The 25624-nt window shown below is 43.8% G+C and overlaps 1 protein-coding gene across 4 annotated transcripts in view; it reads left to right on the forward strand.

Moving 5' to 3' along the window:
• CBX5 (chromobox 5) overlaps positions 1 to 25341 on the forward strand; it is a 40201-nt gene extending 14860 nt beyond the window's left edge. The window contains exons 1-5 of one of the 4 annotated variants that reach the window (XM_003252882.2): positions 6420 to 6497; positions 8307 to 8485; positions 14415 to 14601; positions 20118 to 20218; positions 24440 to 24899. In XM_003252882.2, the coding sequence (XP_003252930.1) occupies positions 8349 to 8485; positions 14415 to 14601; positions 20118 to 20218; positions 24440 to 24590 (576 nt within the window). In that variant the 5' untranslated portion in view covers positions 6420 to 6497; positions 8307 to 8348 and the 3' untranslated portion in view covers positions 24591 to 24899. Of the gene's footprint in view, positions 1 to 6419; positions 6498 to 7788; positions 7835 to 8306; positions 8486 to 14414; positions 14602 to 20117; positions 20219 to 24439 lie in introns of those variants that run through there. The other 3 variants (XM_030822511.1, XM_012510299.2, XM_012510297.2) reach the window with 3 other exon arrangements.
• The last annotated feature ends 283 nt before the right edge of the window (positions 25342 to 25624 follow it).

The raw sequence follows: 25624 nt of genomic DNA on the forward strand, positions 1-25624 counted from the left end.
CCATCTCCGCTCACTGCAACCTCCACCTCCCAGGTTCAAGCGCTTCTCCTGCCTAGGCCTCCTGAGTAGCTGGGATTATAGATGTGGACCGCCTTACCTTTTGTATTTTTAGTAAAGATGGGGTTTCACCATGTTGGCCACGCTGGTCTTGAACTCCTGACGCCAAGTGATCTGCCTGCCTCAGCCTCCCAAAGTGCTGGGATTACAGCTGTGAGCCGTTGTGCCCAGCCTCTTGGCCTGATTTTTAAAGGATCATAAACTAGAGCTATGCTAGCCAATGGGAGAACATTTCTTGCCTCCATGCTCTCTTCTATTAATAAAGTTTGTGTTGTCTATATCTGGCTTGTTAATGATAGGGTTGTTAACGACCATAGTTAATCTTTCTCTTCAACTCTTTCCTAATCTAGTCTCTTAAATAGACATTTAAAAAGCTTTTAACTCCTCTTGAATTGGGTGCTCATGGGCTTTTGGTGGAGGTGGAGTGATAGTTATCAGCCCATTTAACAAAACCTGAGACAGCCGGGACAGCTGTAATGTGCATCTCTATGCTGTGTTTTTGTTAAAATGCCACATGGCTAGTACTTTGGAAATCATAAATCCACTGCAAGAAAACGTCTTTATAGAGGGTATTTTAGTTTTATGCTGTTTCTGTTACATACCTAAAACCATCAGTACTTCAAGCTCCATAAAGAGCAAAGAACATAGAGCAGATTAAAATGTTTCTGTAAGTTTGGTTTATCTTCATCTGTTTTATTTGCTGCAATAAGGCTATACAGAGGATGCCTTGAAGACAGTGCTGTAGCTGACAATTTAATCTTCACCTAAGGGCCTTAAGGAGAAGTGGGAATTTCGCAAGTCTGGGCCAACTGCAGCCACTCATCCATGGCATATTTAATTAATCCATGTGATGGGGAGCTCTGCATATACACTCTCCTCTGCTCTTTAACCCTGGCTTACTTCCTAAAGGATTTTGCCTAGTTAGGGGGCTTACAGAATTTATGTTGAAACTCTACAATGGAGAGCTCATTGATTATGCATCTTGACATTTAGTTTGATTACCATCTTTAAATAATTGAGTGGGTAGTTCCGTGAGGCAGCTTACCAATTGGCTTTCTTTCTTTTCTGTTTTTTTTTTTTTTTTTCGAGACAGTTTCACTCTTGTCTCCTAGGCTAGAGTGCAGTGGCGCAATCTTGGCTCACCGCAACCTCTACCTCCCAGATTCAAGCGATTCTCCTACCTCAACCTCCCCAGTAGCTGGTATTACAGGCACCTGCCACCACACCTGGCTAATTTTTGTATTTTTAGTAGAGACGGGGTTTTGCCATGTTGGCCAGCCTGGTCTCAAACTCCTCACCTCAGGTGATCTACCCACCTTGGCCTCCCAAAGTGCTGGGATTACAGGCGTGAGCCACTGTGCCCGGCTGGCTTTCATCCTTAATAAAAAGAAAGCTTAGTGAAAGATGTAGAATTATGTGTACTTTTGCTCATAAGTGGTGATGAAAATAAAATGACTATAACAAGATAAAAGAAAAGCCACCAGAATTGGTATTGAGAAGTAGTGACTGCTTTGTGGGGGTAAGGCAGGAGGATTGCTTCAGCCCAGGAGTTTGAGACCAGCTTGGGCAACACAGTGAGACTGCATCTCACCAAAAAATAAAAAAATGTAGCCAGGCATGGTGGCGTGCCCCTATGGTCCCAGCTGCTCAGGAGGCTGAGGTGAGAGGATTGCTTGAGTCCAGGAGTTTGAGACTGCAATAAACTGTCCGCGCCACTGCACTACAGCCTGAACAACAGAACGAGGCCCTGTCTCAAAAGTAATGACTGGAGGGATGAGAGTAGAACCTGAACTGGACAAAGCAGACAGATACCAGGGACCCTATGTGGGTTCTTCTAGGATTAAATGGTTAATGCCGAGGGCTAACCATTACCTCTTTTTTATTTGAGATGGATTCTCACACTGTCTCCCAGGCTGGAGTGCAGTGGTGCAATCTTGGCTCACTGCAAGCCCCGCCTCCTGGGTTCACACCATTCTTTTGCCTCAGCCTCCCGAGTAGCTGGGACTACAGGTGCCCGCCACCCACGCCTGGCTAATTTTTTGTATTTTTAGTAGAGACGGGGTTTCACCATGTTAGCCAGTATGGTCTCGATCTCCTGACCTTGTGAGCCACCGTGCCTGGCCTTTTTTTTCTTTTTCTTTTTTTTTTTTTTTTTTTTTTTTTTGAGATGGAGTCTTGCCCCGTTGCCGAGGCTGGAGTGCAGTGGCGCGATCTCAGCTCACTGCAACCTCCGCCTCCCGTTTAAGCGATTCTCCTGCCTCATCCTCCTGAGTAGCTGGGATTACAGGTGCGTAACTGCCTTAGCCTCCCGAGTAGCTGGGATTACACCACGCCTCACTAATTTTTTTGTGTCTTTAGTAGAGATGGGGTTTCACCATGTTGGCCAGGCTCGTCTCAAACTCCTGACCTCATGATCCACCTACCTTGGCCTCCCAAAGTGCTAGGATTACAGGCGAGAGCCACTGTGCTGGCCTACCTCTTGTTTTTCTGGGTTGCCCTAGCTTGCTTGTGATGCCCTCTCTAATTGCTGGGGACTGATAAGTTTTTTTTCCTTTTTTTTTTTTTTTTTTTTTTTTTTTTGAGACAGAGTTTTGCCCTTGTTGCCCAGGCTGGAGTGCAATGGCTCTATCTTGGCTCACTGCAACCTCCACGTTCTGGGTTCAAGCGATTCTCCTGCCTCAGCCTCCCAAGTAGCTGAGATAACAGGCACCTGCCACCACGCCTGGCTAATTTTTGTATTTTTAGTAGAGACAGGGTTTCACCATGTTGGCCAGGTTGGTCTGGAGCTCCTGACCTCAGGAGATCTGCCCGCCTCGGCCTGCCAAAGTGCTGGGATTACAGGCGTGAGCCACCGCACCCAGCCTCTTTTCTCATCTCAGTGGGCCTTAGGTGCTGTAATCTATCTATAGTTATTGGTAGCTTTACCAGATAGTTCCTATGTATATTTAAGAGAGAAGGCTGAGAGCTGTTAAGCCTGAAAGACTAGAAATTTGAGAAGCTGCTCACCCTTTCCCTTGGAGATTTCCACAAGTATAAGGTTGTGTTCAGAGGCTCATCTTCTTTTCCTCTGTCATGGTATTGGGATTCTACCTTAATCACTCCATCATCCTGCCAGCCATGTCTCATTTCTCATGCTGGAAAGCTCCCTCCTCCTAAGCTCAGTGTGAACCACCAGTCTTGATGCTTTATCTGGTCCAGGCTCTAGCCCTTAAATTGTTTGACTGGCTTTGTGTTTCATTTGACCCTAATACTCTGGGTCGCACTGTCTAAGAGAGAATTATGTCCCCTCCGATGTCTGAGTGCATTTCTCATTTCTTACTGCTGCTCCTGAGCAGATCTGTAACTTCAAGGTTAAGATAAGACACATTCCATCAGAACTATGTCGTCATCCTTGCCAGCTTCTGATCTGTGACTGTCTAGGAGATTTACAAGACAATTGCATGCCATCCTTTAAAGAATATTATGGTTGGACTCTGACTCCTGGCATCAGGCCCAATTCGATTTGTCAGTGGTTACAAAACCCATTTCCCAAAAAGAAAAGGACCTTAGCCCACGTGCTCTTTAGGCAGTTCTTAAGGGTGGAAAGGAGGGAATTGAACTCAATCTTTATTTCCTGATGTTTTGTGGGGAGGGGTGGACACCAGAATATTTTTGTCTCTTTCCTCATTAAATTCACTTTTCTTTCTCTGAAAGGTTTCCCCAAAATGTTAGTATTGCTGTCATTCTTTCCTGTTCCTTATTCCTTCACAGAGTTACTATTAGTCTTTTCATTCTGCCATCTTTAAAGTTTGTCTGAGTTTTAAGGAATAAGTATTTTGCCCTTGAGAGAGAACATACCTACCCTGTTCTCTGAAGGTTTATTAGTTTTCCAGTGCCTAGTTAACAAAGACACCGTTCCTCTTTTTCTTGCTATCTACTAACGTGTTGAGCTGCAGGAGTTACTGCATGTGATATGGTTTACTAGCTTAGGAATTTGGAAGGTCACATATTTTCTTCTGCTGTTGTATTCAGCCCTGACATATTTTTACAGAAGGTTCTCTTTGGGGGACTTAATAGATCTTTGGTTTCAACATAAACTCACTTTTTCCCTAGGAGGTAGGTAGGGCAGGTAGTACAGATTTATTTAGCCTGTTTAAATGATGCCGGGGTTAGATAGGAAATTTATTTACTCAAGATAACACATGGCAAGTTAATCAGAGTCAGGATCCTATTCAAATGTTTGGTATTGTTTTCATATCCCTTAATTATGAAAAGTTTAAAACAAAAGGTAAGAAGAGTTGAAAAATGCCGTTTTTAATCAGAGGTTTGCTGATGATCCATTCAAATCTGAGGAAATCTTTTGTAATTAAAAAATTTCTGGCCAGGTGCAGTGGCTCATGCCTGTAATCCCAGCACTTTGGGAGGCCCAGGCGGGCGGATCACAAGATGAGGAAATCGAGACCATCCTGGCCAACACGATGAAACCCCATCTCTACTAAAAATACAAAAATTAGCTGGGCGTGGTGGCGCATGCCTGTAATCCCAGCTACTCGGGAGGCTGAAGCAGGAGAATCTCTTGAACCAGGGAGTTGGAGGTTGCAGTAAGCCGAGATCACGCCACAGCACTGTAGCCTGGTGACAGAGCGAGACTGCGTCTCAAAAAAAAAAAACAGAAAAAAAAATTTCTACTTTGGTCTTACACGCTATGGTTTCTTCTGTTTGACAGCCATAATAGTCACCATTGTGCTTCTTCTCGAGTTCTTTTTTTTTTTGAGATGGTTTCGCTCTTGTTGCCCAGGCTGGAGTGCAGTGGCGCAGTTTCAGCTCACTGCAACCTCTGCCTCCCAGGTTCAAGCGATTCTTCTGCCTTAGCCTCCCAAGTAGCTGGGATTACAGGCAAGTGCTACTATGCCTGGCTAATTTTTGTATTTTTAGTAGAGATGGGGTTTCACCATGTTGGTCAGGCTGGTCTCGAACTCCTGACCTCAGGTAATCCACCCGCCTCAGCTTCCCAACGTGCTGGGATTACAGGTGTGAGCCACCATGCCTGGCTCAGCTGAGTTCTTTGCTTTTGATTGTCCCTTTTTCTTACTCTCCTATGGCAGCCACTTCTGGCTTTAAAGTTCCATATCTATAAAGCAGAGTAGAGTTTTGGAGCTCTCTAAAATGTTCTTTAAAGCCAGAAGAATGGAAAACTTATAGTATTTCAAGTCTATATATATCTTTTTTATTTATCCCAGTACTCCTTTTCTCAAGTATTGAGACATACTGATACAGAGAGTTGTACATTAATAATGTATCAGGTGATGAATAATTATTTAAAAATCTGTTTTATAACATTATAGAACAACCTAGAAGTGGTTTTAATTTATCAACCATTAGGTTGTGGCAGAACTGCTCTCCTTTTTTTTTTTTTTTTAAGCTGCTTAGGAATTTTTTTCCACCTAAATTTATTTTGTTTTATTTTTTCGAGACAGAGTCTCACTCTTGTCGCCCAGGCTGTAGTGCAGGGGTGGATCTAGGCTCACTGCAACCTCTGCCTCCTGGGTTCAAGCGATTTCTCCTCCCTCAGCCCCCTGAGGAGCTGGGAGTATATGCGCCTGCCACCACGCCTGGCTAATTTTTTGTATTTTTAGTAGAGATGGGGTTTCATCACGTTGGTCAGGCTAGTCTCGAACACCTGACCTCAAATGATTGCCCCCGCCCTGGCCTCCCAAAAAGTTCTGGGATTACAGGCATGAGCCACTGCGCCTGGCCCTCCACCTCTAATTTTAGTTAAAAGGTTTTTTTTTTTTTTTTTTTTTTTTTTGGTTGTTGTTTTGGTAGTGCTTCATGTCTTTGGATTTTGTCTCTAGTAATCCCCCCAAAGAAGGAAAGTTATATAGTGTCTTTAAAATACTTCTCCGCCCCTGTTTCCTGTTATTTTTCCCTCAAGCAATTTTAATTAACTGTTCTGTGACAGATGGTAAAATGGGATTGCCCAAAGTGCTCTGGTGGGCTGGATTAAGTGATGGGTGGTTTGTACTGATCGTGTTGTAGAAGGATCGAGCCTTTCCCCTCCCCCCTTCAATTGAGCTGTAATCTTGTTAGATGATCTTAAAATGTTATTGATTAATTCACAGTGCTGTTAGAGGAATAAGCATAAATACTGGATTTAAAACCTAAGAAGTAATTCCCTTGAGCTCTGAATGCCTTAGCCTTAAGGCCAAGAGAGGTACCTTCCAACTTCTCCACCCAGTCTTCACTGAAAAGGAAAGTTAAGCCTTTTAACTTTTCCATTTGCTTCTCCCCCTTAGTGTAGTACTGCTGCCAGTTGCTATGGCAACGGACTGGGACAGCTGCGCAGTGGCGCCCAGGCAGCTGGGTGGGGGCGGGGGAGCTGCCAGCCCGCCAAGACCCAGACCTGGGAGGGGAGGCCCCTCCTGTTAGCCCAGAGGGAAAGAAAGAACTGGGGCGATCCGGTAGGTAAAGGAGGGAACCCCCATTCATTTTATACCTTTGGGGCTCCTCTTCTGCATGAAGGTGTGAAGGGAGATTTTCCTTTTCTCTCCCTCAAAATGAAGAACACATGTAAATCCTTGTTTTTCCTGGTGAGGCAGGGGAGGCCATAGCCACAATGCTTAACTGCATGCATCTAACATGGGGCTGGTTTTAACCCCAGCGCTCTGACCTAAACTGCTCAGCTCCCGGAAATTCCAAGGTGAGTGGGGGTGGGGGTGGGGTACTCTCCCTGGAATATGACATTTCCTGTCTCTGGTGAGGTCGGAGGCTGTTTTATTTTAAATAAACCACATAAGATATTTTCTTGAAGCTTAGGATTCTTCTAAATTAATGGAAAAATTATTTTAACCCCCTGCACCTACATTTTGCTACTACCTCCTCTTCCAAATAGAGTATTTTAATAAAAACTTAGTCTTATAGGGCAGTAATGGATATAGGCAGTTTTTTAGGTGGGCAGACCTATTGCTAGTAAGTTCTGGAGATATGGTTTCCAACTATATATTCTTGTAATAACTTTAAAATTTTGCTAATTTGAAGTGAATTGATAATTGCCACTTTTTATGTGACTTGAACATCATTCTGAGATTAGTAGTGGGCCCTCCCTGACCCAGTGGTTTTCTGGTCAGGGTGGAAATATTTAGAGGGTGCTGATAAACATCTTTAAAGATTACAGGAAAATAATAATGGATTTCAGCTAAGAAAACAATTTCTGCTACTCTCTAATCCAGACTGTAGGCACCATTTAGCATGGTTAAGGAAGAATTCTTAAAAATGATTATGGAACAATAACACAGGAATTTTTAAAACTAGATTCTCTGTTGAGTACCCCCTGGTGTGCATATTTCTGAGCTTAACTCAATTTCCATTTGTGTTTCCTTGCTTCAGCTTTCCTTGGGCCTATGAATGGTTCCTCTGTATTTTGAGGAGACTTCATGTTGATGCTGAGTCTGGGGCCAGACTTCTTTTTCCTCCTCCTCTTCCTTTGGCCCTGAGTCAACTTCAGTTAAGAGGGAGAAGTACCTTCTTAACTATTTGGGTTAGTTGCATCTTGGGAATTACTGAACAATCTAGTGACTAATTTTGAATTTTAGGACTGAAAAATTTTTTCTCCTTTCTGCCTCCCTCCCATCCCCAAATTAGCTTTCTAAAAAAGAAGATTAGTGTGTTTGAGATGTCAGCCTTGCTTTTGTGAGCTGATGGATGCTTTGAAGGGACAAGCTCAATTTGTTTAAGGGAAATGTACCAAGTCACTGAAAATGTGGTGAAAGATGCCTGAGCAAGCCTTTTTTGTGTTCTGGTAAGAGACTGGGCAAGATGCTCAGAGCACAGAAAACTCATATTTTAGTGGCTTTTCTTTTTTCATTTTTATAAAGACTCTTATTCACCTTGGAGAAAAAGGTTTTAATTTTATCTTGGTTCATTTAACTGAAGATTTTGCACATTTCCGTTTGAGTTCCTGGCTTGTAAACAGTTATAAACATAGCCAGGAATAACATACCACACTACTAGTCTTGTGGAATCTGAAATAGAAGAGTTAGACAGTTGTGCCTTCTAATAGTTTTGGTCTCTTTAGCCGAAGAGAAGGTTGTAGTTGAGGAAGTGAAGACTGATTCATTTTTAAATTAAACTCTTAGGACTCATCTGTAGAATGATTTGAGACTCAAAAGCAGGGCACGTGGCAACTTAAGTGTTATCCCCTTTTCATCCCATCAAGAAAAGTTTTTAACTCCTCACATGGATTCTAACCATTTTGTCCTTTGCCTTTGCAGGGACCCGGTGGCCTTAGTCTTTCAGGTGGAACGGTGTGCGACATGGGAAAGAAAACCAAGCGGACAGCTGACAGTTCTTCTTCAGAGGATGAGGAGGAGTACGTTGTGGAGAAGGTGCTAGACAGGCGCGTGGTTAAGGGACAAGTGGAATATCTACTGAAGTGGAAAGGCTTTTCTGAGTAAGTTCCTTTTTTTCCCCAGGCGTTGGGACTCTGTAGAGATAGATACCTTTGGTTTACTTCCTTAGGAATCACAAGCATCTTTGTCTTTTTCTTCCCCCTCCTGCACTCTTCCTAAGAGTTAGAAGACACAGCAGTAAAGAAAACAAAATCTCTCCGCTTGTGGAGCTTACGTTCTAATGATACTGCTTTTGAAAGGCAGTATAATGAATTGGTTAGGAGCACAGAATCGGGAGTCAGATTGCCTGGGCCTAGATTCTAACTCCACCACTTATGATACAAACTGGATGGCCTTGGCTAATTTCCTTAATCATTTTATCTCCTCAGTGAAATAAGGATAAACAGTAGTGCTTATAAGGCCAGGCACGGTGGCTTGCACTCTAATCTCAGCAGTTTGGGAGCCTGAGGCAGGCGGATCACCTGAGGTCAGGAGTTTGAGACCAGCCTGGCCAACATGGCGAAACCCCGTCTACTAAAAATAAAAAAATTAGATGTGGTGGCGGGACCCTGTAATCCCAGCTACTCCAGAGGCTGAGGTAGGAGAATCACTTGAACCCAGGAGGCGGAGGTTGCAGTGAGCCAAGATCACGCCACTGCACTCCAGCCTCAGTGACTGTTTTTAGTAGAGGCACGGTTTTGTCATGTTACTCAGGCTGGTCTCGAACTTCCAGGCTCAAGTGAGCCACCTGCCTTGGCCTCCCAAAGTGCTGGGATTACAGGCGTGAGCCACCGTGCCCGGCTGTGAAATTAATTTTAGTAATATTTTATTTAACCTAATACATGAAAAATACTATTTCAGCGTTAATCAGTACAAAAGTTATTAATGAAATTTTTTTGTGTGTGAGTGCTAAGACTTGAAAATCTGGGATATATATATATATATATATTTTTTTTTTTTTTTTTTTTTTTTGGAGACAGAGTCTCGCTCTGTCACCCAGGCTGGAGTGCGGTGGCGCGATCTCGGCTCACTGCAAGCTCCGCCTCCCGGGTTCACGCCATTCTCCTGCCTCAGCCTCTCCGAGTAGCTGGGACTACAGGCGCCCGCCACCATGCCCAGCTAATGTTTTTTTGTATTTTTAGTAGAGACGGGGTTTCACCGTGGTCTCGATCTCCTGACCTCGTGATCCGCCCGCCTCGGCCTCCCAAAGTGCTGGGATTACAAGCGTGAGCCACCGCGCCCGGCTGATATATTTTATACTTTATAGTGCATCTCCATTCAAACTAGCTGCATTTCAAATAGGCACATGTGGCTAGTGGTTACCATATTGGATGGCACAGCTCTGCAATATGGGACCTAAATACACTAAAAGATACAGTGGTTTACCAATACTTTTGGATAAAGGCTATGTGTCAGGAACCTTCGAAACATACTGGAGGTTATTTCATTACATGAATCAAGGTTTCTCATCTGGAGAATTATTGGCATTGTAGGTGGGATCATTCATGCATTGCAGGATGCTTAGCATCTCTAGCACCCAGAGTGCAAGTATGGGTAGCACAACAATCAGAAGATGCCCTCTGTTTCTAGAGAGGAGTGGTATCACAGCTTCTACTAGAGATAAGAACTGTTAAGTTTGAGAGACCTCTAGAGCACTAACAGATAGGAACTAAAGTAACACCAGAAGATTTTGAAGATGTTTATTGGGCCCATTGAATCACCACTGGAAATATTTGGGTGTTTGAAAGATACTTGAAGCTCTTTTTCTGTCGTTGAGCTACTGGTACCTTACCATAGATGAAAGGGGAAAAGATAAGGTTTGGGGTAGACAAATTAAACATTGGTCCTTTTTCAGAAATGCTCTGGATTTCTTTTTTTTTTTTTTTTTTTTTTTTGAGACGGAGTCTCGCTCTGTCGCCCAGGCTGGAGTGCAGTGGCACAATCTCGGCTCACTGCAAGCTCCGCCTCCCGGGTTCACGCCATTCTCCTGCCTCAGCCTCTCTGAGTAGCTGGGACTACAGGTGCCCGCCACCATGCCCGGCTAATTTTTTGTATTTTTAGTAGAGACGGGGTTTCACCGTGGTCTCGATCTCCTGACCTCGTGATCCGCCCGCCTCGGCCTCCCAAAGTGCTGGGATTACAAGCGTGAGCCACCGTGCCCGGCAATGCTCTGGATTTCATAAAAGACTGGAACAAATCAGCATTGTCTATAACTAAACGCCTACTTTGTGCTAGACAGTGATCAGATTCTACCTCTTGTGCTCTCTTTGATTCTCATAAAAGCATTTAGAGTCCAGGCATGGTGGTGTGTACCTGTAGTCCCAGCTACTAGGGAGGTTGAAGTGGGAGGATTGCTTGAGTCCAGGAATTCTGGGCTGTAGTGCACTAAACCGAACAGGTGTCTGCATTAAGTTTGGCATCAATACAGTGACCTCCCAGGAGTGAGGGACCACCAGGTTGCCTAAGGAGGAGTGAACCAGAGCAGGTCAGAACTCCCGTTTTGAGCATTCGTAGGATCATGCCTGTGAATAGCCACTGCACTCCTGTCTGGTTAACATAGCAAGACCCTTGCCTCTTCCAAAACTTTAATTATTTTTTTAATTTAAATGTTTACATATTTTTATCTTTTTTTTTTTTTTGAGACAGAGTCTGTCACTATTGCTCACGCTGGAGTGCAGTGGCACGATCTTGGCTCACTGCAACCTCCGCCTCCCGGGTTCAAGCGATTCTCCTGCCTCAGCCTCCCGAGTAGCTGGGATTACAGGTGCCCACCACCACGCCCAGCTAACTTTTTGTATTTTTAGTAGAGCTGGCGTTTCACCATGTTGGCCAGGCTGGTCTCGAACTCCTGACCTTGTGATTCACCCGCCTCAGCCTCCCAAAGTGCTGAGATTACAGGCGTGAGCCACCGTGCCCTGCCTTTTTATCTTTAAAATAGAGACAGGGTCTCACCGTGTTACCCAGGCTGGTCTCGCACTCTTGGGTTCAAGCGATCTGCCTGCCTTGGCCTCTTGAAGTGCTGGGATTATAGGTGTGAATCACTGTCCCTGGCCAACCCAGGCTCTTTTTAAATCATACTGTGTTGTCTTTTGGGTGGAAACTGAAGTAGAAGCAGCAGTACCAAAGTGTTAGGAAAAGGGATAATCGCATTATAGGACTGGCTTTCCTATCAGCAGACTCTTCCCAACCGCCAAGTCTATTCAGCTTGTATAATAGTCTTGGTACACCTTTTGATATTGGTATGTTAATTTCCTCTGGGATGGTAAACTATATGGTCTGTAGGTTTTGGGGAAAGTTACTGTGTGAGGAATTTTTTTTCTTGACTTCTTTTCTTTTTTCGAGACAAGTTTCACTCTTATTGCCCAGGCTGGTGTGCAATGGCATGATCTTGGCTCACTGCAACCTCCCTTTCCCGGGTTCAAACGATTCTCCTGCCTCAGCCTCCCGAGTAGATGGGATTACAGGTGCCCACCACCACGCCCATCTAAATTTTGTATTTTTAGTAGAGATGGGGTTTCATCGTGTTGGCCAGGCTGGTCTCGAACCCCTGACCTCAGGTGATCCACCTGCTTCTGCCTCCCGAAGTGCTGGGATTAGAGACGTGAGCCACCGTGCCAGGCTGAGGAATTTTTTTTCTGCTGAGAGAAGGGATATAAAGGAGAAACTTTCCCATATTAGCTCAAATGATTTAGAAATAAATTTTATCTCAATATTATGTTCCTTTTGTAGAAAGTTGTTTAGGTCAAGAGTAAATAGCTCAGATTTTTCCATCTTTCTGCTTTCTACTTGAGTCAGGTTATTATGGCATGTGTTCAAATCATTCCCATCTAAAGAAACCTTTTTTTTTTTTTTTTTTTTTTTTTTTGAGATGGCGTTTTACTTTTGTTGCCCAGGCTGGAGTGCAATAGCTCGAACTCAGCTCACCACAACCTCTTGCCTCCCGGGTTCAAGCGATTCTCCCGCCTTAGCCTCCTGAGTAGCTGGGATTACAGGCAGGCGCCACCATGCCCAACTGCTTCAGCCTCCCAAAGTACTGGGATTACATGCATGAGCCACCGTGCCTGGCTGAAATTTGGGTTTTTAAAAAGCTTTATCGAGGTATAATTCAAACACCATAAAATTCACCCATTGAAACTGTACAATTTAGGCTGGATGCGGTGGCTCACACCTGTAATTCCAGCACTTTGAGTGACCGGGGCAGGCGGATCACTTGAGGTCAGGAGTTTGAGACCAGCCTGGCCAACATGGTGAAACCCCATCTCTACTAAAAATACAAAAATTGGTGGCGCATGCCTGTAATTCCAGTTACTGGGGAGGCTGAGGCCAGAGAATCGCTTGAACCCAGGAGACGGAGGTTGCAGTGAGCCAGTATCACACCACTGCACTCCAGCCTGCAAGACAGAGTAAGACTCCATCTCAAAAAAAAAAAAAAAAAATTGTACAATTCAGTAATTTTTTTTTTTTTTTTTTTGAGACAGTATCTCACTCTGTTACCCAAGTGGGAGTGCAGTGGTACAATCACGGTTCACTGCAGCCTCAACTTTCTGGGCTCAAGGGATCCTCTCATTTCAGCCTCCCAAGTAGCGGGGCTACAGGTGCAAGCCACCATGTCTGAGTAATTTTTAAATTTTCTGTGGAGACAGAGTCTTGCTATATTGCTTAGGCTGGTCTTGAACTGGTGGGCCCAAGTGATCTGCTCACCTTGGCCTCCCAAAGTGCTGAGATTACAGGTGTGAGCCACTGTGCCCAGCCCAATTAAATTATTATTATTATTTTTTTTTGAGATGGAGTCTCCCTCTGTTGCCCAGACTGGAATGCAATGGTGCAATCTTGGCTTACTACAACCGCAGCCTCCCAGATTCAAGCAGTTCTCCTGCCCTAGCCTCCTGTGTAGCTGGGACTGCAGGTGTGCACCACCAAGCCCAGCTAATTTTTGTATTTTTAGTGGAGACAGGGTTTTGCAATATTGACCAAGCTGGTCTCGAACTCCTGAGTGCCTCTCAAAGTGCTGGGATTACAGGCGTTAGCCACTGTGCCTGGCTCCAATTAAATGATTTGTAGTAAATTTATAGAGCTATGCAACCACCACTATGATCCAGTTTCAGAACATTTTCGTGTCCCCCAAAATTCTCTTGATTCCCATTTGTAGTTAATTACAACTCCCTCAGCCCCGGGCAATCACTGATCTGCTATTTTTTTTTTTTTTTTTTTTTGAGACAAAGTCTGGCTTTTTCTCCCAGGCAGGAGTGCAGTGGTGCAATCTCAGCTCACTGCAACCTCCCCTTCCCGGGCTCAAGCGATTCTCCTGCCTCAGCCTCCTGAGTAGCTGGGACTACAGATGTGTACCACCACACCAAGCTAATTTTTGTAATTTTAGTAGAGACACGGTTTCACTGTGTTGGCCAGGCTGGTCTCAAACTCCTGACCTCAAGTGATCTGCCTGCGTTGGCCTCCCAGAGTGCTGGGATTACAGGTGTGAGCCACCGTGCCCCGCTGATCTGCTTTCTGTCTCTATAAATTTGTCTTTCCCAGACATTTCATGTAAATGGAATTAGACAGTATGTAGTATCTTGTGTCTTATTTCTTTCACTTAGTATAATGTTTTTGGGGTTCTTCCAAGTTGTAGCATGTTTTAATATTTTGTTTATTGTTGTTGGATAATATTCCTTTGTATGGATGTACCACATTTTGTTTTTCCGTGTCACCATCCATTGATGAACATTTGAATTTGTTTTCTGTTTTTGGCTATTAAAATGCTGCTGTAAACAATTGTAAATAAGTCTTTGTGTGGGCTTTTTTTAAATTTTATTTCATTTTTCCTGGGTAGAAATCTACGATCAAATTTGTTATCTGTTTTAAAACATAGGGTTTCTCTGTCCTTTTTGTCTGAATGTCCTCTTTAAAATAAGGCATTGGATTTTTTTCCTCATTCTTTACTACCCCCCCACCTTTTTTTTTTTTTTTTTTAATTTTCCTGTTTTTCTTACCCAGGGAGCACAATACTTGGGAACCTGAGAAAAACTTGGATTGCCCTGAGCTAATTTCTGAATTTATGAAAAAGTATAAGAAGATGAAGGAGGGTGAAAATAATAAACCCAGGGAGAAGTCAGAAAGTAACAAGAGGAAATCCAATTTCTCAAACAGTGCTGATGATATCAAATCTAAAAAAAAGAGAGAGGTAAGCTTCCTTTCCCTTTTTCCCCACAAACTATTCTTTTGCCACCAAAATAATAATAATAAATGAAAGTATCATATTTTGGTTATTTCTGTTGTAAGGATGGACCTATAAGGTAAATTGTGGAACAAAAGAGCTTCCAGGGAGGTATGTTGATTACAGCTCCCTCTCCTGGCTAAGTGAGAAATGTAATTTGTGGCCACTGAATTGTATTATGGGGGCAAAATTAAATCTTTGTAAAATGTTAAGCCACTCCTCTGCCTTCTCCATAAGTAGAAGACTTAGTTATCATAGAGAAGGAGGATCATTGGTGAATTTTTTTAAGAATAGAAAGGGGCTTTGAAATGTTTTGTTTTGTTTTGAGACAGAGTCTTGCCCTGTTGCCCAGGCTGGAGTGCAGTGGCTTGATCTCAGCTCACTGCAATCTCTGCCTCCTGGCTTCAAGCGATTCTCATGCCTCAGTAGTAGCTGGGATTACAGGCACGTGCCACCACGCCTGGCTGATTTTTTTTTTTTTTTTTTTTTTTTTGAGATGGAGTCTCACTCTGTCACCTAGGCTGGAGTGCAGTGGCGCTATCTCTGCTCACTGCAAGCTCCGCCTCCCAGGTTCACGCCATTCTCCTGCCTCAGCCTCCTGAGTAGCTGGGACTACAGGCACCCGCCACCACGCCTGGCTAATTTTTTTCTATTTTTAGTAGAGACGGGGTTTTATCATGTTAGCCAGGATGGTCTCGATAATTTTTGTATTTTTAGTAGAGACGGGGTTTTGCCATGTTGGTCAGGCTGGTCTTGAACTCCTGACCTCGTGATCCGCCTGCCTCAGCCTCCCAAAGTGTTGAGATTACAGATGTGAGCCACCATGCCCAGTCGGGGCTTTGAAATGTTTACCACTTCACTTCCTTTTTTCTTTTTTTTTTTGGAGACAGAATATCGCTCTGTTGCTCAGGCTTGAGTGCAATAGTGCGATCTTGGTTCATTGGAACCTCCACCTCCTGTGTTCAAGCGATTCTCCTGCCTCAGCCTCCCAAGTAGCTGGGATTACAGGCACATGCCACCATGCCCGGCTAATTTTTTGTAGCTTTAGTAGAGACGGGGTTTCACCATGTTGGCCGGGCTGGTCTCAAACCCCTTACCTCGCCTCGTGATCCACCAGCCTTGGCCTCCCAAAGTGTTGGGATTACAGGCGTGAGCCACCATGCCCAGCCCTTTCTTTTGTTCCAGTGATAGCATTTGCTTTCAATCCTTGATAATCTTTTTTTTTGCAGTGAAAATCATATAATATACAATTAAATATTTTATTTATTTATTTATTTTTTGAGATAGTCTTGCTCTTTCACTCAGGCTGGAGTGCATGGGCGTGATCTCGGCTTACTGCAACCTTGACCTCCTGGGTTCTAGTGATTCTCCTGTTTCAGCCTCCTGAGTAGTTGGGATTACAGTTAGGTGCCACCATAGTCTGCTAATTTTTGTATTTTTATTTTTATTTTTTATTTATTTATTTTTTTGAGACGGAGTTTCACTCTTGTTGCCCAGGCTGGAGTTCAATGGCATGATCTTGGCTCACCGCACCCTCTGTCTCCTGGGTTCAAGTGATTCTCCTGCCTCAGCCTTCCAGAGCAGCTGGGATTACAGGCATGCAACACCATGCCCAGCTAATTTTGTATTTTTAGTAGAGAGGGTGTTTCTCCATGTTGGTCAGGCTAGTCTTGAACTCCCTAACTCAGGTGATCCACCTGCCTTGGCCTCCCAAAGTGTTGAGATTACAGGTGTGAGCCACTATGCCTGGCTCAATTAACAATTTTAAAATGTACAGTTCAGTGGCATTTATATTCTCTTGATCTATTATTTCTACATACTTGGCGTACAAAATTAATTTTTGTCTTTTGAATCTTCCTCAGTTTGGGAAGTGTATTTATGAAATTTTGGTTTGATTTAGTTGCTTTAATCCTTCTGATCTTTAGCTCTCAAGTAAGTAGCATAAGCGCTGTTATTGCCTCTCTTTTTTCATCTATGTGTGGGCGCATAAATACGCACACTCTACCACCTCCTCCCGCCCCCAGCTTCCACTCCTTTTATTATTTCAAGATTATGAAGCCTTTTGTGGTGAAGGATGTATCATACACTTTACATTTAATAAAAGCGTAAGTCTACTTCGGAATCTTCCAGCCTTCCAGAGTAGCTGCCACAATCATCCCTATGTATCTTCATTCTAATTAGATTTATACCTTTCTAGAGCATTAGTTCTCAACCCTGGCTACACATTATAATCACCGGGGGCGGGGGTATGTTAAAAAAAAAAAATCTCCAGTGCCTAAGATGCACCCCAGACCAGTAAAATTAGAATTTTTTCTTTTTTTTTTGAGACATAGTCTCATTCTGTTGCCCAGGCTGGAGTGCAGTGGCACGATCTCACTGCAACCTCCGCCTCCTGGGTTCAAGCGATTCTCCTGCTTCAGCCTCCCTAGTAGCTGGGACTACAGGCACATGCCACCATGCTTGGCTAATTTTTTGTATTTTTAGTAGAGATGGGGTTTCACCATGTTAGCCAGAATGGTCTCAATCTCCTGACCTTGTGATCCACCTGTCTCGGCCTCTCAAAGTGCTGTGATTACAGGCGTGAGCCACCACACCTGGCCTCTGTCATTTTTAAAAAGGAGCAGTCTGAATAATCTGGCTTAGAGCCACTGGCCAGTGCAGAGAGTTTTGTTCCTAGGCCAGATTCTGAAGGTGCCGACCTTGAAAACAACCCCCACATGGCCCTTACATCATAATGTTCATCTGGGGCCCCTGATAGCATTCTTAGCAGTACTGGCTGCTGTCAGGTAGACAGCTGGAAAGATAGGTGATTGTATGTTTTAAAGGTATAGGAGGGGATTGCGTTTCTTTCTTAAGACCACTGGAGAAGAAATTTGTTAGTTTGCATTATGCCTGATTTAAGATTACTGCCTGTGTGATGATTTTAGCATTTTCTTCGCCCCGGCTCCTTTTCAGCAGCTTGAACGTTTTTCTTCCATTCGCCTCCTCTTCCCTCCCTATGTAGCAAACTGTTTTCAGTTGCCAGTTATGATTTACAACTTAGTCCATGCGCCAGCATTCCAGCTGTGAGCAGCTGTGTGCACATCTGGGAACTTCTTCCCCTTAAGCGCCCCCAAAAGAGGCTGTGTTTTTAAAAGTCAGTATCTCTCATTGATCCACGCATGGAATTTCCTTCCAATTGTGGATTTTGGTATCTTTGGGGACCACCCAGACCCCAAATGCTTTGTATGTCTCAGAGGAAAGCAGGTGAACATAAGATCAAAGAGATTTTATTATGAAAATCAGGCAGTAGAGATTTAGTTCATTTGGGCATCTCTAAATCTTTTTTTTTGTGTTGCCACTAGAGAGGCTAGCATTATCTTCCATAATAAAGTTTTTTTAAATTACCTAGTTTGGGCCGGGTGCAGTGGCTCACACCTGTAATCCCAGCACTTTGGGAGGCTGAGGCATGTGGATCACTTGAGGCCAGGAGTTCAAGACCAGTGTGGTCAACATGGTGAAACCCTGTCTCGACTAAAAATACAAAAAATTAGCCAGGCGTAGCCGGGTGCGATGGCTCACACCTGTAATCTCAGCACTTTGGGAGGCCGAGGCGGGGCGGATCACCTGAGGCTAGGAGTTTGAGACCAGCCTGGCGAACATGGTGAGACCCCTGTCTCTACTAAAAATGGAAAAATTAGCCAGGTGCAGTGGCATGCACCTGTAATCCCAACTACTCAGGAGGCTGAGGCAGGAGAATCGCTTGAATCTAGGAGGCAGAGGTTGCAGTGAGCTGAGACTGTGGCACTGTGCTCTAGCCTGGGCAACAGATCCAGACTCTGTCTCCAAAAAAAAAAAAAAAAAAAAAAAATTAGCCAGGGGTGGTGGCAGGCACCTATAATCCCAGCTACTCGGGAAACTGAGGCAGGAGAATCACTTGAACCTGGAAGGTGGAGGTTGCAGTGAGCTGAGATTGCGCCACTGCACTTTAACCTAGGCAACAAAGGGAGACTGTCTAAAAAAAAAAAATTACCTGGCTTGTATAAAATTTTGCTTTTTGGCTCTCTTCAGTGTTACTACACATGGATTTGAACCTATGCTCCTTGTCTAGATTGTATTACTGCATTTAGACCAAGTTTCAATACTCATCTCATGAATTATCAAATTTTTTCTTTCTTAAGAGACAGGTTCTCACTGTGTTGCCCACCATGGAGCACAGTGGCATGATCATAGCTCACTGCAGCCTTGAACTCCTGGGCCCAAGGGATCCTCCCACCTCAGCCTCCTGAGTCGGAGTAGCACACTTCAGGTGTGCACCACTGTGCCCAGCTAATTTGCAGAGACAGTTGCCCATGCTGGTCTCCAATTCCTTGTCTCAAGCAATCCTATGTCAGCCTCCCAAAGTGCTGGGATTACAGGCATGAGTCACTGCACCAGGCCAGTTTTTTGTTTTTGTTTTTGTTTTCTTTTTTGTTTGTTTGTTTTTGTTTTCAGTCACAGTCCAGTTCTGCCTTCTAATGCTAACAATCATCTACATCCAGAGGGGATAGGCACTGACCAGGGCCTTCTCTCTAACCAAGCATATAGGTATTGGTGTTTGTGATCTCTGAAATTTTGCTATTTAATAGTATTGGCCTTACATAATTCTTACCTCTATTCTTCCATAAATACAGGTGACTGTGAAATGTGTCAAAATTATTGTTTAGTGTTAAGGTAAACTAAAAGTCTAAAAAAATAAAGATTGAGAGAGAGGTAGTATATTTGAAGTTTGTAAAATGAAAAGATACAGTTAGGGTAAACATGGTATTCTTTATCATTTCAGAAGTTTATTTACAATATTAAGGAGATTCCAAGTGAGTGGGATTAGAGGAATTCTTAGATGTTGACTCCAGAGTATCTTTCTTTTCTTTCCTTTTCTTTTCTTTTTTTTTTTTTTTTTGAGACGGACTCTTGCTGTGTTGCCCAGGCTGGAATGCAGTGGTGCGGTCTCGGCTCACTGCAACCTCCACATCCCAAGTTCAAAGAATTCTCCTGCCTCAGCCTCCCGAGTAGCTGGGGTTACAGGCACCTGCCACCACGCCTGGCTAATTTTTTGTATTTTTAGTAGAGATGGGGTTTCACCATGTTGGCCAGGCTGGTCTTGAACTCTTGAGCTTGTGATCCGCCTGCCTCAGCCTCCTAAAGTGCTGAGATTACAGGCGTGAGCCACCGTGCTTCTGACTCCGGAGTATCTTATAGGACATTAGAGACTTTTAGGGTTCACCACCAATCTTCTGGAGGAATTCCAGGAAAGATAATCACATCTTACAAAAATATCTCTTGGCATCACTGTCACTTCATTGTCACTGTCAGTACTTAGTATTAAGTTCTAAAAATTTTTCTGAATTTGTGAAAGAAATGATATCAGGAGCTATTAACTTAGGTTATGTTTTGTTGAGCCTAGAAGCAGGGAGTTTCTTTACTCTTTCCACAAGCTGTAACCTTTCTTTATCTTCTATTTATAGCAGAGCAATGATATCGCTCGGGGCTTTGAGAGAGGACTGGAACCAGAAAAGATCATTGGGGCAACAGATTCCTGTGGTGATTTAATGTTCCTAATGAAATGGTGAGAGAGATTTGGCTTCACTTTACAGTTGTGTTTCTTCGCCAGTGACTTGAATTTGTGTGGAAGATAGGATGGCAAGACTGCATATTCCCAAACCGTGAATGTCAGAGATCTTGTTTTTTTTTTTTTGAGACAGTGTTTTGCCGTTTGTTGCCCATGCTGGAGTACAGTGGCGCGATCTCACTCAGCTCACTGCAACCTCCGCCTCCTGGGTTCAAGTGATTCTCCTGTCTCAGCCTCCCGAGTAGCTGGGATTACAGGTGCCCACCACCATGCCTGGCTAATTTTTGTATTTTTATTATTTATTTATTTATTTTTTATTTTTTTGAGACAAAGTCTCTTGTTGCCCAGGCTGGAGTGCAATGGTACAATCTCGGCTTACCGCAACCTCCGCCTCTGGGTTCAAGCGATACTCCTGCCTCAGCCTCCCAAGTAGCTGGGATTACAGGCATGTGCCAACATACCTGGCTAATTTTATATTTTTAGTAGAGACAGGGTTTCTCTATGTTGGTCAGGCTGGTCTCGAACTCCCGACCTCAGGTAATCCGCCTGCCTTGGCCTCCCAAAGTACTGGGATTACAGGCATGAGCCACTGCGCCTGGCCCATTTTTGTATTTTTAGTAGAACAGGGTTTTGCTGTGTTGGCCAGGCTGGTCTTGAACTCCTGGAATGTCAGAGATCCTTAACTGATACCAATTATTGGTGTTAAATGGGAATTATGCTTCAGAATGGATTGCTATTAAGCCAAATTATAGTACTATATATCAGAAAAAAAGATAAATTTGAGGTAGAAAATATATAAAGGTCGGGTGCAGTGGCTCACACCTATAATCCCAACACTTTGGGTGGCCAAGGCAGGTGGATTGCTTGGAGTCAGGAGTTTGAGGCTAGCCTGGTTAACATGGCGAACTCCCATCTCTACTAAAAATACAAAAATTAGCTGGGCGTGGTGGCGCATGCCTGTAGTCCAGTTACTTAAGAGGCTGAGGAAGGATAATCGCTTAAACCTGGGAGGCAGAGGTTGCAGTGAGCTGAGATCGAGCCACTGCACTCCTGCCTGAGTGACAGAGCAAGACTCCGTCTCTAAAAAAAAAAAAATATATATATATATATATATATATCTATATATAAACATGACTTAACCATTTGTTTACACAGTTCTGAATTACTTACTGTGAGACCATGGGCCTGTGACCCTGGGCTAGGAATCAAATGAGGCTTTCTGCCATCACTGAGGGCCAAACCTGCTGAATAATGTCTAAAAGAGAAAAATAATCTCAGCAAAAAGCATTAAAGCTAATACTGGCCAAAGCACAAGTTATTTCATCCAGCAGAGAGAGGACGGCTCTTAGATGAAAAGGAAGTAGTTCTTCTCAATTTGATTTTTTTTTTTTTTTTTTTGAGACAGAGTCTTTTTCACCTGGAGTGCAGTGGCGCGATCTTGGCTCACTGCAATCTTCGCCTCCTGGGTTCAAGTGATTCTCCTGCCTCAGCCTCCCAAGTAGCTGGGATTACAGGTGCCTACTACCATGCCTGGCTAATTTTTGTATTTTTAGTAGAGATGGGGTTTTGCCATGTTGGTCAGGCTGGTCTCAAACTCCTGACCTCAAGCAATCTGTCTGCCTTGGCCTCCCAAAATGCTGGGATTACAGGCATGAGCCACTGCGCCCAGCCCTAATTTGATCTCTTAAAGACAGGGTGATTTATGGTGTGGTCCTCACTACCTCTCTGTTTCCAAGTATTCTGAATTTGTGATACATAGAGGGTTTGTGTTGCAGTGCCACTAAAGAAACATGTTACCTTAAAAGTTGTATAATCAAGGCCGGGCGCGGTGGCTCACATCTGTAATCGCAGCACTTTTGGAGGCCGAGACGCCAAGATGGGCGGATCACAAGGTCAGGAGATCGAGACCATCCTGGCTAACAAGGTGAAACCCTGTCTCTACTAAAAATACAAAAAAAAAAATTAGCCGGGCTTGGTGGCAGGCGCCTGTAGTCCCAGCTACTCGGGAGGCTGAGGCAGGAGAATGGCTTGAACCCGGGAGGTGGAGCTTGCAGTGAGCCGAGATCACGTCACTGCACTCTAGGTTGGGCAACAGAGCAAGACTGTGTCTCAGAAAAAAAAAAAAAGGTTGTGTAATCAAAAGGCTTAGCATTTTATCTGATGAGAGTACTGCTGGTAAATTACCCAGAAACCTGTATTTGAAGAATTGCCATATTCTGTCAGAAGTGAGGAGCTATATGGACTGCTTGTTTTGTTTTGTTTTTTGAGACAGAGTCTTGCTTTATCACCCAGGCTGGAGTGCAGTGGTACCATCTCGGCTTACTGCAACCTTCGCCTCCCAGGTTCAAGCAGTTCTCATCCCTCAGTCACCTAAGTAGCTGGGATTATAGGCATGTGCCACCACACCTGGGTAATTTTTATATTTTTAGTAGAGACAGGGTTTCATCATGTTGGCCAGGCTGGTCTCGAACTCCTGAGCTCAAGCAATCCACCTGCCTCGGCTTCCCAAAGTGCTGGGATTACAGATGTGAGCCAGCACATCGAGGCTGGACTGCTTTTAAAAATTTTATTTTAGGCAGTGTCTTGTCCTTTCACCCAGGCTGGAGTGCAGTGGCGTGATCACAGCTCACTGCAGCCTTGACCTCCTGAGCTCAAGTTATCCTCCTACCTCAGTCTCCTGAGTAGCTGGGACTACAGGTGCATGCCACCATGGCCTGCTAATTTTTTAAAATTTTTTTGAAGAGATCAGGTCTTCCTATGTTGCCCCGGGCTCAAGTGCTTCTCTCACCTTGGCCTCCCAAAGTGCTGGGATTATAGGTATGAGGCACTGTGTCTGGGCTGGACTGCTTTTTCCTACTCAGCTATATATGGTTACTTAAAATTTACATTAACATTAATTGGCTTTTTCCACCATAGTCCAAATTTGAGTATCTGCTCCAATAAGGTGGTAATTTTTCTTGTCCACATCTCAGGATAATGTTATTTTGTTTTTTATTATTTATTTATTTTGAGACGGGGTCTCACTCTGTTGCCCAGGCTGGAGTGCAGTGGTTCAATCTCAGCTCACTGCAACCTCCACCTCCCAAGCCCAAGTGATCCTCCCACCTCAGCCTCCCAAGTAGCTGGGACCACAAGCATGCACCACCATGCCTAGCTGATTTTTGTATTTTTTGTAGAGATGGGTTTTGCCATGTTGCCCAGGCTGGTCTCGAACTCCTGGGCTCAAGCGATCCACCTGCCTCAGCCTCCCAAAGTGCTAGGATTACAGGCATGAGCTGCTGTGCCTGAGCTTCTCAGGATAATTTTAATTTTTTTTAATTGATTTGGAATCATGCTTAAGGAACCATGTGGCTAGATTTTTTTTGTTATACTTGGTAGTAGAGGTTGGTAACTGAGATAATTGAAATTTGTAGCTAAATTTTTATTTGCTTGTTGTTCCAATCCACAGTTCTGGCCAGAGGGGTAATGACTATTTAAACGGACACAAAATGAGGAGGGTTAAGACCCCTTCACTTACATGATTTGGAAACTGGATTGACCAACCTGTGTATAATTGACTTGTGCATAATCAATAGAGCTGAATGTGGGTTTTTTTTTTTTTTTGAGACGGAGTCTTGCACTGTTGCTCAGGCTGGAGTGCAGTGGCGCTATCTCAGCTCACTGCAAGCTCTGCCTCCCGGGTTCACGCCATTCTCCTGCCTCAGCCTCCCGAGTAGCTGGGACTACAGGCTCCCGCCACCACACTCGGCTAATTTTTTGTACTTTTAGTAGAGTCAGGGTTTCACTGTGTGAGCCAGGATGGTCTCGATCTCCTGACCTCATGATCCACCCGCCTCGGCCTCCCAAAGTGCTGGGATTACAGGTCTGAGCCACCGTGCCCAGCCCCTGAATGTAGGTTTGATTGGGTTCACTCACATGCTCATATTCACAAATAAAAATTTTGGAAGCAGATTAATATTATTTATTATTCATCTTTTTAACCTAAGCCTACCATGGTTTACATCTGAATTCTAGCTACAGACATCTGTTTCTGTATAATATATTAGCTATTAATCCATTTACTTAAATTTCTTCTTGAAAATAAAGGGTCCTTTTCACCTTGAAACCAAGGTGAGGAGGAAATCAAGTCAACTAAATCCATACAAGGAGATAAACGTAAGTCTGGACAGATTCTTTCACTCTTCCTCTCCTTTTAAGCCTCATATTCTTTCTCTCCAGGAAAGACACAGATGAAGCTGACCTGGTTCTTGCAAAAGAAGCTAATGTGAAATGTCCACAAATTGTGATAGCATTTTATGAAGAGAGACTGACATGGCATGCATATCCCGAGGATGCGGAAAACAAAGAGAAAGAAACAGCAAAGAGCTAAAGGAGGGGATGGTCTCTGTCATTTCTCTTTGTACATAATACATTCACCTCCCTGCCTCCTCTCCTTTCTACCCACCCCTTTCTATCCTAAACACATCCATAAAAAATGTGCTTATCACTGTGCTCCACAGGAGAAATGTTGGTATTGGTTCTCTTGTAACATAACTGATGGTCTGATTAATGATAAGTGTCTCTCTGTGAAGACCAGGCATTTACATAGAGTGTAATACCCACAATTTTTTTTTCCTTTGCCCTAATCTCTTCCTTCTGCTCCCCTGTGACCTCAAGATGAGTTTTAACTTTTTAATCACCTTAGAGTCTTGATCTTTTCAGGGTTGGTCACTTTTTAGATTGGGGGATTTTGTTACAATGATGTTGAATTTTGGTTTCTTGCTTTGGTTCTTAGAACATGTTGCTGACTAGCTGGCCTTTGTTCTGACGTGTTGAGATGGAAAGGATGTTGCCCATCTGTTAAAAAGCTAATAGCAACTGCCTACCTGTTGGGGCTTTCCCAACCTTGTTCAGCTCTACCCAGTAGAATACAGGGTTTCTGGTGTGGTCTTCTGGGCCACCTTCTGTTGTTCATCCTCACTCATCCTCCCAGAATTACTCCATCCTTTGGAAGATTTGAAATTTTACACTGAAATTTGACAAGACACTCTTTTTGCCCCAGGACTTTTGGTATCGCTTTTAGCACTCCCTACTTCTGCTTCTGTAAAGTGATATCAATTTGTGATAAAATGACAAGATTATTAACTGTGGAGATTTTTAGCTATAGTACATGAGGATGATGGGGTAGGGTACAATTGTCTTTATTATCACATATGGTATGTATGTATGATTTCTTTCCATTCCTCATATTTAGACTGTATATTTATGTAGGTGTGAGTGATTGCCTGGTGCTTGCTTGTGCCAAGGTGCTAGGCACCCTCCAACCCTGCCAACTTTTGTGGCCTCCCAAAGCATTCCTGTTACCAAAGAGGCTTCAAACCTGACCCTCACTTCTCAGTGGACCCGAGTTTCCTTTCCATGCCG

Source organism: Nomascus leucogenys, chromosome 11 (assembly GCF_006542625.1).
Source record: "Nomascus leucogenys isolate Asia chromosome 11, Asia_NLE_v1, whole genome shotgun sequence".
In the NCBI taxonomy this organism is placed as follows: Eukaryota; Metazoa; Chordata; class Mammalia; order Primates; family Hylobatidae; genus Nomascus; species Nomascus leucogenys.